At 46.4% G+C, this 9532-nt stretch overlaps 2 protein-coding genes across 2 annotated transcripts; both read left to right on the top strand.

Moving 5' to 3' along the window:
* LOC120664905 lies at positions 1 to 1335 on the top strand. Its single transcript, XM_039944290.1, has one exon. The coding sequence runs from the start codon at positions 265 to 267 to the stop codon at positions 715 to 717; it is 453 nt and encodes a 150-aa protein (XP_039800224.1). The 5' UTR covers positions 1 to 264; the 3' UTR covers positions 718 to 1335.
* A 384-nt stretch (positions 1336 to 1719) lies between these two features.
* On the top strand, positions 1720 to 8825 carry LOC120664904 (homeobox protein HOX1A-like). Its single transcript, XM_039944289.1, has 9 exons — positions 1720 to 1869; positions 3861 to 4448; positions 5131 to 5296; positions 5404 to 5527; positions 5608 to 5720; positions 5817 to 6428; positions 7329 to 7550; positions 7658 to 7747; positions 7840 to 8825. Exons 2-9 carry the CDS (start codon positions 3979 to 3981, stop codon positions 8209 to 8211), a joined length of 2169 nt encoding a protein of 722 aa, XP_039800223.1. The 5' UTR covers positions 1720 to 1869; positions 3861 to 3978; the 3' UTR covers positions 8212 to 8825.
* The last annotated feature ends 707 nt before the right edge of the window (positions 8826 to 9532 follow it).

Genomic DNA, 9532 nt, shown 5'->3' with positions numbered 1-9532 from the left:
TCAGGAGCCGAGAAACCTTCCGCGCGCCTGGTCGGCCGTTGGATCCCCGGCCGGCGTGCAGCAGTCATCCGCGCACGCCGCCCGGGTGACGCCATTGTTACTCCCTCGTGTGCTCACTGTAGCATCACACCATCAGCGCCCGGCCCGGGCCCGCGGCGTGCTTCCCCTATATATGCGCACGTCGCCGCGCGCAGATCGGGCAACGATCACATCATCCACAGACCACAGACGCAAAGCAGCAACCCAAGAACGCGTGCAGATCCGATGTGCTTAGCTCCGGCGGCGGCGATGGAGATGGAGGAGCTCCAGGAAGCCGACGTGCTGTGGCCGGACCACGACGACGATTGTCAAGCGAACCACTGCCGCCATCAGCAGCTCGAGGCGGTGGGCAAGCAGCCGCAGGGCGCCGGCGGCGACGCCCCGCGCGGAGGCGACGCGCGTCGTCGTCGCGCAGGCTCGTCGGCGCCCCTGGGCATCGTCCGCGCGGGGTCGACCGGCAGCGGCGGCCCGCCCCCGTGGGCCCGGAGCTGCTACGACAGCGAGGAGTCCGCGTCGGCGTTCGTGCCGCCCCACGTGGTGCTGGCGGCGAGGCGGCGGTGCCAGGAGGGGCGGGCGGCCTCGTCCGTGTGCGAGGGGCAGGGGCGCACGCTCAAGGGCCGCGACCTCCAGTCCGTGCGCACTGCCGTGCTCCGCATGACCGGGTTCCTCGAGACCTGACGACGAGCTACCTACACGCCGTACGCGCAGGCGGCGGCGCGGCGTCTACCCTCCGGCGAGGATGCCCGTACCGAACGGGTCGACGCCGCCGGATCATCACATCAGTAGCTAAGCTGGCCGAGCCGAACAATTTTGCATTTCAAATCGGCTATTTGATTTCCAAATTTTCCAGAGAGGCGTGTTTTTCATTTGAAACGGAGTATTAGATTCCCAAAATTGTAGCGCGTGCATGTTATGTTTGGGAAAACATCGATGATAACTTCGAGGTTAGTTTCTAGACACACACCGATCTAGAAAGTTTGAGCGATCGAGAGGGAGGTCGACGGAGACGTTCTTGTCGCGATTGGACTTTCGTGGACGGGTTTGTCAGCATCGGTCGATCGAACGATAGATGCCGATCGGCGGCGATCGCTCACCCAATAAGTGGCGGCCGTTCACTCTCTCGACGGCGACGGCACCGAACAGTCCGAGGAGCGTCACATCGGGCACAAAAAAGAAAGTTGCGTTTGGAATGGATCCGAACCAAAAAACCAAAAACAAAAAATGATGTCCGTATCTGGAATTCCCTTGAATACTACAAACTCCTGTAGGATGCCGAAGCAAAAGGCCTTGCCAGTTGCCACCATGTGTACATTGCTGCGTTTTTGTACGAACGAACCCTATCGCATGTTACGTGTGTATGTGGGGATCCTACGCGTATGTGTAGGTGTAGTCGCCGTAGCTTTCGAAGACGGCGAAAAATCTGTCATGTATAATTGAGAGAGAGAGAGAGAGAGAGAGAGAGAGAGAGAGAGAGAGAGAGAGAGAGAGAGAGAGAGAGAGAGCAGGCGAAACTTGATACATGGGCTGCAACCTCATTTGGCGTTTCGGTCCATTAGGGCGGCCCAGCAGGCCGACTCGGCCCGATAGACTAGCCAAATGCTGAGCGCCCAGATTGGCACACGCGAGCCCATTTGCCTTCTTCGGCGGCTGAGCCGAGCGGGCGCGCCGCACGCCTTTTTATTCCGCCCGCCGCATCGCTCTTGGCTCACGCCGTCCCCGTCCGTCCTCCCCCGCGCCCGCCCCTCGCGGGAGACGAGACGAGAGAGATAGAGCCTCCGGGCCTGGAGCTGGAAGCTTCTTCGCGGCGTTGCGTCGTTGCCCGCTCGCCCGGTGAGTGCCTTGACCCGCATCTGGCCCCTCCTCGCTCCGGCTCCGCTACCGTCTCCGTCTCCCTCCGCGCGCGCGCCCCTCTCGTCCCTCCAGCTGTAGTCGAACCGACGCTCGGAGCTTGGATTCGCGCGGCCGCGTCTCGCGATTCAGTCTCTCGGGGCGGCGCGGGGCGGCTTGCTCAGGGGGTCTAGCTGTTCTGCGGAGGGAGCTAGAGGTTGTTGCGTGGGGCGACGTGATTCCGGTCGGGGTTTGGGGTTTGAGCTCTGTTTCTGCACGAACTCGTGGGGATTTCGGAGTGTGGGGGTCTGGTTGGTGCTCTGGCGTGCGGAGGCGGGAGGTCACATTGAGGGGTGTAGTTTCTAGGGTTCCGATGGTTCCTTTGGTCTAGAGATCCGGGCGTATGGTGGAATGTCGCACTTTTGAGCTTGTTGGTTTGGCTGGTTGCCAGGAAATTCACTTGCTCAGCCCACCGTTATGCAATCCCTATTCCCCTTATCCTTTGGGGCGTGGGGGGTTATGAGCTTCCAGCATGAATTTTGTGGATTCAGGGCCTCATGGATAGCTCTGCACGCTGTAGAGATAGATGACTACTGGTAGCATATATCCTGGGAATGTGTAGGAGCTGAACAATGCAGGTAGATTTGGGACCAGTTGTCTAGTTGGAATTGGCTGACATTAGAACAGGTGACTATCATGTCCAAATTGTTACTGCTACGATGATATGTCCAAATCGTTACTAGAATTGCCATGCTGAAGATAACTCAGTGTGCATAGGAGATCAAGATGGTGTGTAGAATGGATATACAGTGGCCAGTCTGTTTTTTTCCCCTTTCATATTCGATGCGCCTGGTAATACTATGCCAAAGTTGCCTGCAATAAAAATGGTCTCCACCCAGCATTGCATGGCATGTTAAGAGGGAGAGATTGAGAAGTGCATGGTTCACGACACGTGGAAGCAAGAGATGGGCTGTGAGCTGAGATCTTTTTTTTTTGTGTTGTCGTGGAGTGAGACGTGGCATGGGCTTGAGCGCACCTTGCTTTTTCTTGCCTTTTATTTTCATTCCTCGTATGAATTTTACAATACTGAAGTTGCCAATGCATTATTGTTTTGGAAATATCCGAATAGAACATGCACCTCTTTTTATTGTCGCTTGCTTGATTTTTTTTATAAGAAAGTTCTTTGTTTTGGAACCCAGTTTTTTTTTGCCATCCTTGTTGACATTACAACAATTCTCATGAAAGTACTATATAATTCCTCTTTAGATCCTAAGAAGTTCTTGTTTCTATAAGAAAGTGCCAGCTGAATTTTGTTTTTTCATTCAATTTTTGAAAAGGGTTCTTTCCTGTTTGTTCTTATGCGATTCCAGAATGTAGTTCTTTTAGTGTTTGCTTTAGCTTTCAAGACATAGCTCTTCTTTTAGTTATCATGTGGTTCCTTTGTGGCTTTGTCCATAGGCAACCATGTGTACTTGAGAAACTAATTATACGAGTATAGTTTAGTGGAGGTTCGTCGCATGTTCTTAATGCCCATGCATAAGTCAGATAACAAACAAAAAAGTATGAGGCGAGTTTATGATCTAGTTGAATGCTTTAAATATCCAGTAATGTACAGTGTCGCATAATGAGTTGGCTAGAGAAATCAAAGCGATGCTGCCGCTTTCAGTTTTGATAGAAGAAATGGGTGACTCTGTTGAAAGCTTGGCGCATGAAGCAAACATTGGTAAGGGGAGCTAGGAGGCACACGTGTGGCCTCAAGATCAGTCAAGTGCGTTCCCTGAGGGCTGTTTGTTGCGGCTAATCTCTTAGTAGTGATGGCTGTGCTTGTTTATTTTCAACCAAAATGATCATCGACTCAGTCTAATTTCGAATCATGGGGAACGTATCAAACCTTGTTCAAACCAGGGGTTTGTAAAACTTTATACTTTAATAGGATACTTGACTTGACTCTTGAGTCCACGTATTCATTCTTCGTCTTTATTTATTTGCTGTAGGTTGCAAGGTGCTGGTGAATCTGGCTCAGCTATATTTCATTGTGGTCCACAGGAAGATGGTTTTCTGATGCTGCTTTATTTGTTTACTGTAAATTGATGAAATTTTGGTGAACATACTATGGACAAAAATACTCCTTGTCCTGTTGAAGGCAACGGTGAGATTAAAAATGGTGTGAGCTCTAGTCAAAATCCTGAGGCCGTTGAGCATCATGTTATGTCTCCATCTCAAACAATGCAAAATACCATGGGTATAAGGAAAAATTATAAAAGGGCAGCAAACAGAGGCAAAAAAGGCTCCCAAGGACTAACAGGTCAAACATATACTTTGAGGTCATCTGGTAATAATGTCAGGATGCTTCGCTCCACTTCAAGTTCAAAGACAAAACCTACTGAACATGCACAGACTCCAGTACAACCAGCAGAACCAGCAGCAAAAAGAAGAAAAAGGGGCAGACCCACAAACACAAACAAAAGTTCGACAGACGAGTTTTCACAAATTCGTAAACGTGTTAGATACATTTTGAATCGGATGAACTACGAACAAAGCCTGATTGAAGCTTATGCTAGTGAAGGCTGGAAAAATCAAAGGTTTGTCACTCTGAATTGTTATTTTGAATTTGAGTTGCTTGTGTGTTATGAATTTTAATTCTTTTAATGTTTCAAAGGTGTTTACTTGAAGTATTGATTCTTCACTCCCTGTGGGTAGCCAGAGGTACCAAATATAGTCAGGCTTTGTATTATGTGCTGGCGAAAATCTTAAAATTTACTTGGTAACCAACCACAAAAGTGTTATGTGCAACAGAACTAACAAATAGGTTTTACTATCTTTACAATTTACGCCTGAATTTGCAACATTCCTTAGCTTCCCATCAATTTGCGCCTGAATTCCATGTTCTGATATCTTCCAGCCTTAATGATGGGGCTTTTGTATCATAATTCACACATGTTTAATCATTATTGAAATAGTGAAATTTATGGTTTCACCATTTTTTATCTCGAGCCTTCACTGGCTATGTTCCCTTTATATATATAATTATCATTTCTGCCTCCTCTCCCTTCCAGCCAGGATGTGTGCTTGGTTCACTTATTTTATATTTGGCTTAGTTGTTGATCAGATGCGCAGGTTTTGTTATTTTTGCTCCTTTGAACTTGGCGTTTAACAGAAACCATCTTGGGATGTTGCTTCTGCTATGACTTTTCTATAGATTTTGAGTTCATTGAAGTTTCAAATACAATATAAACTAACTGTCGCTTATGAACAAGCATGCAGTTTGGATAAGATAAGACCTGAGAAGGAGCTTGAACGAGCGAAGGCGGAAATTTTGCGATGCAAGCTGAGAATACGGGAAGTCTTCCAGAATCTTGATTCTCTCCTCACTAAGGGGAAGATTGATGAGTCTTTATTTGATTCTGAAGGAGAGATATCTTGTGAAGATGTAAGGCAGCATGTTATTTTGATTCCATCAGTGTGTCTTTATTCTCTGGTAATTGTTTTCTGTTATGCACAACATTCTAATCAGTGACAATGTCTCCTATATCGCAGATTTTTTGTGCCACTTGTGGCTTGAAGGATGTTACATTGGGTAATGATATCATTCTCTGTGATGGAGCTTGTGACAGAGGGTTCCACCAGAACTGTTTAAATCCTCCTTTGCGTACTGAAGATAGTAATATTCATTTTTCTCTTTCATAGTATCTAAAGTAATTCTTGCTTCTGCATTCATTCATGAGCATCATTCATTTGTAGTCCCCGAAGGAGATGAAGGTTGGCTTTGCCCTGCATGTGATTGCAAGTTAGACTGTATAGACATAATAAATGAACTTCAGGGAAGTGATCTCTCCATTGACGACTCTTGGGAGGTAATATATCCCTTAGTAACAATTTACTGCCTTGACCTCCACTCCTCCAGTGAGTTTAAATAACAAATGACCTTAGTATTACATTTATTTTTGCAGAAAGTCTTTCCAGAGGCTGCTGCTTTGGCAAATGGCTCTAAGCAAGATGACGCGTTTGATCTTCCATCAGATGATTCAGATGACAATGACTTTGACCCCAATATGTCCGAAGAGCATGTGGCTAGCAAGGAAGAAGGATCTTCCGAAGAGGAAGAGGATGAGGATGGAGGATCAGACTCTGACAACTCAAACTTTTTGACCTCTTCTGATTCTGATGGTTCGGGACCTTTGACAACGGACAAAAAGAAGGTCGATGACCTGGGATTACCTTCTGAGGATTCAGAGGATGATGACTATGATCCAGCAGGTCCTGATTCAGATAATGATTCTGATAGAGATATCCAAAAGAATAAATCAACTTCAGATGGGTCGGACTTCACATCTGACTCTGATGATTTCTGCAAGGAGATTGCAAAATCTGGTGGACATGATGAAGTTTCATCACCTCCATTACCTGATGTTAAGGTGGATGATATGGAAAGAAGCACTGCTCAGGCTGACACAGAAAATTCCAATGGTGACCCTATGGAGACTGAAATGGACCAGAGTGTGGTTTTACCAGTTTCAGGGAGACGGCAGTCTGAACGGTTGGACTACAAAAAACTATATGATGTATGCCCTCAACCTGTATGTGTGCCTGATTTTATAACTTTTTTAGCCTTGAATAACACATGTAGTGTTTTATTTTTCATCCAGTCAAATGCTAACTTTCTTGCAGGAACTAGACAAATTCGAAAGTTCAATTATATAAACTAAGTAGTTGTGGAGACAAACATCATTATTAGATGTGATCTTAGCTTAGACATCTGTGCACATTTTAGTAATTGATAAAATGGTACAACATGTGCTACCAGAGAACACATGCTATGTTACCACAGCTTGTGGTGCTACCGTGCTACCAAACACAGTAGCACCAAAACTATTTGTATGAAACATTCATCAAAAGGATATAGATGAATAGAGCACTAGTATCATCATTGCAAAGTTTGAGGTTGAAAAAGAACTTGTGCAAGGAGAAACTGAAAAAGAGAAATCGGTACTTTAATAGTTGCGGGTTGCGATCAGCCCTGAACAGTTGCACCCGCAACTATTTAAGGGATGATTTCTCTTTTTTGTTTCTCTTTGCACAAGTTTTTGTTCAACCTCAAGCTTTGCATGATGGTAGATACTTTCATGCTCTATCTATCCATATTTTTTATGAAGTTTGCATTCAACACCGCATAAGGGTTTGTATCACAGGATAGGTTCTCATGTACTGCTGCATTCAATCTTGATGCTGATTTGGGCAATTAAACTCAGTAACCATTCTTATTAAAAAAAACTCAGTAACCATTGAGCAATTGTATGTACTATGGTAATGTTGCTTGAGATAAGTTGTTGGTAGGGGCTACACGTTCTCTTCTTCTCTTTCTTGTTTTTTTTAATAAGAGGTTACATGCTCTCTTGGGTGCATGCTTGCATATGACCTATGCTTTATGATCATGACATTCCTATTCTTGCTGGACTCAAAAGGAGGCTTATGGTGAAGCACCGTCTGATTCTAGTGACGATGAAGAATGGTCTGGGAAAAACACACCAACAAAAGGCAATGAAGAGATTGGAGCTGATTCTCCTGCAGGAAAAAGCTTGCATCCTGATTCTCTTCATGGTTCAGTTGATAAGAAACATGGAGATGGATCTAATGGCAGCAACAGTGCAACTAGAAAAGGACATTTTGGTCCAGTAATCAATCAGGTACAGTGAAATTTTTTCATGGTTCGCCAGAATCAGTTGAGCAGAAGTTACCATTTTACACAGCTTTACTTCATCGACTAAGTTGATGCTCATCATTTTGTTTGCAGAAGCTACATGAACATTTTAAGACAGATCAATACCCTAGTCGTTCTGTCAAAGAAAGCCTGGCAGAAGAACTAGGGCTCACATTCCAGCAGGTTATTTCCCCATCGTCATAGTTTTCTGATTGTATGTTTGTCATGGATATTTTAGCATTGGCTTTAACCCTCGCTGTGCATTCTGGTGACAGGTTAGCAAATGGTTTGAAAGTAGGCGTCATTTCGCAAAGGTAACTTCTTCCAGGAAAGGCATCTGTCCAGATAATCATAGACCTGAGAATACAGATAGTCCAATGGCAGCTGGCACGCAACTCAACAAACCTGAGGGGACGGAGATGGAAAAACCTAATATAGGCAGAAACAAGGATGCTACCATCTCTGGAAAATTGGGCTCTCCAAAAGTTGGATCAAGAAAGAATCGTGGCAAGAATGCCTCCGGAGGTGATGTGAGAGGATCCAAAGTTGATTCTGCTGAGGAGCAGGTTCCAGGGCTCGACCTTGCAGACAAGGCAAGGCAAAAGGCAATACAGCGGGAAATAATGAAGAAGAAAAAGGGCAGATGAAATTCTAGCCGAAGTCAACAGCCAGAATATGAACTCCTCCCGAAATGTCCAAGTCAGGTCGTGATTTTGCTGCAGCACTGAGCCTTGGAACTTTGGCTTTGTACGGCTTTACATTGGTGGCCATCCTAAAAAAGTAAAAAACATAGACGATTGCATGTCAGCCAGCTCTCACTAGATCATGTCAGTCAACTAACAAGCACAGCATTCAGTTTTCTGGGGGCAATTGGTTCCCTGTTCTTCAGCCAATGAGAGCTTCCCCTCGATTCCTGGGGCGCTCTCGCTAGGAGTTATCCTTCAGATTTATTTGTACCGACTTGTCATTGCATGATTGCAGTAAGGGTTCCGTTGCAAAAACCCAAGGCTCCGGAGCAACAGCAGGGTGCTGCTATGATAGTATGGAGAAGATGTGCTGCTGTCATCGCTGTTGATGTTCTTGTAACTTGCAAGATGGGCCGCGTGTAATACCAAACCTTTTTTTTATTTGATAGGATGTTGTACCAAACCTTGGTGTAATGTGAGCTGAGGACATTGTTTCGTTGTTGGTTTTGTACTTGTTTGGCTCCCCTGATAGAACAAGATCGTTGCGCTTTTCATGCAAGACAAATTTCTCGTAACGTCGATGTCCCGGCCCTTGTTGTAGTTTGTTCTCGAGTAGTAGGCTGTTACCCTTTCTTTGTCGTGCTTTTCCACTTGCCCCTTTTATTTGCAATCGATTTTCACTTGCAGCGTAAGCTATGTTAGCTACGACGTCGTCTTCCGTTGAACGATGAGCAGGAGTACACACTACTGTGCGGGCATGCGGCAACACCTGAACTTCGTGTGCTAGCTGTAGGACCTGTTTGGATTAAGGCCTGTAAAATGTAAATGCGACCCCCACCCACGCTGCTGGTATAATCGAGTGGTTTGATCGTGTAACGCCTGTTTCAGGTGATAGGTGCTAACTTTCAAAAAAAAAAAAAAAACCGGTGCCTACTGTTGTTTCGTCAATGGACGGTGCCGAGTCCTATTCCACAAACCCCATCAGTACAGTACCCCCCAAGCCATCCATCCATCCCAAGGCCCGGTCAATTTTGCAACGGAGGAAACACCGCCCATCTCAACGAAAATCCGTCTCCTCTCGACACTGAATCGCTGCGTCTTTTAACGCCGGTCGGGCATTTCACGCGTTCCGCCGTGCGTCCATCAATGCCCTGAAGTTTAGTTCCTCCAAGCACCCGAGGCGTGCCGTGCACACAGCCTCAGACGACGGCGACGAGATGCAGTGTCACGGTGCGCCAGTGTCGCGCGGTGAGGTCACGCCGTCACGGTCCCATGAGCGGCG

Source organism: Panicum virgatum, chromosome 3N (assembly GCF_016808335.1).
Source record: "Panicum virgatum strain AP13 chromosome 3N, P.virgatum_v5, whole genome shotgun sequence".
Taxonomy (NCBI): domain Eukaryota; kingdom Viridiplantae; phylum Streptophyta; class Magnoliopsida; order Poales; family Poaceae; genus Panicum; species Panicum virgatum.
Note: the sequence above shows the minus strand (reverse complement) of the source record. Positions and strands in the feature narration are given on the sequence as shown.

Coding starts and splice junctions, on each gene's coding strand:
- LOC120664905 (XM_039944290.1), top strand. CDS start 265: ATGTGCTTAGCTCCGGCGGCGGCGATGGAGATGGAGGAGCTCCAGGAA.
- LOC120664904 (XM_039944289.1), top strand. CDS start 3,979: ATGGACAAAAATACTCCTTGTCCTGTTGAAGGCAACGGTGAGATTAAA. Junction 4,449..5,130: donor GAAGGCTGGAAAAATCAAAG/GTTTGTCACTCT, acceptor ACAAGCATGCAG/TTTGGATAAGATAAGACCTG. Junction 5,721..5,816: donor CCATTGACGACTCTTGGGAG/GTAATATATCCC, acceptor TTATTTTTGCAG/AAAGTCTTTCCAGAGGCTGC.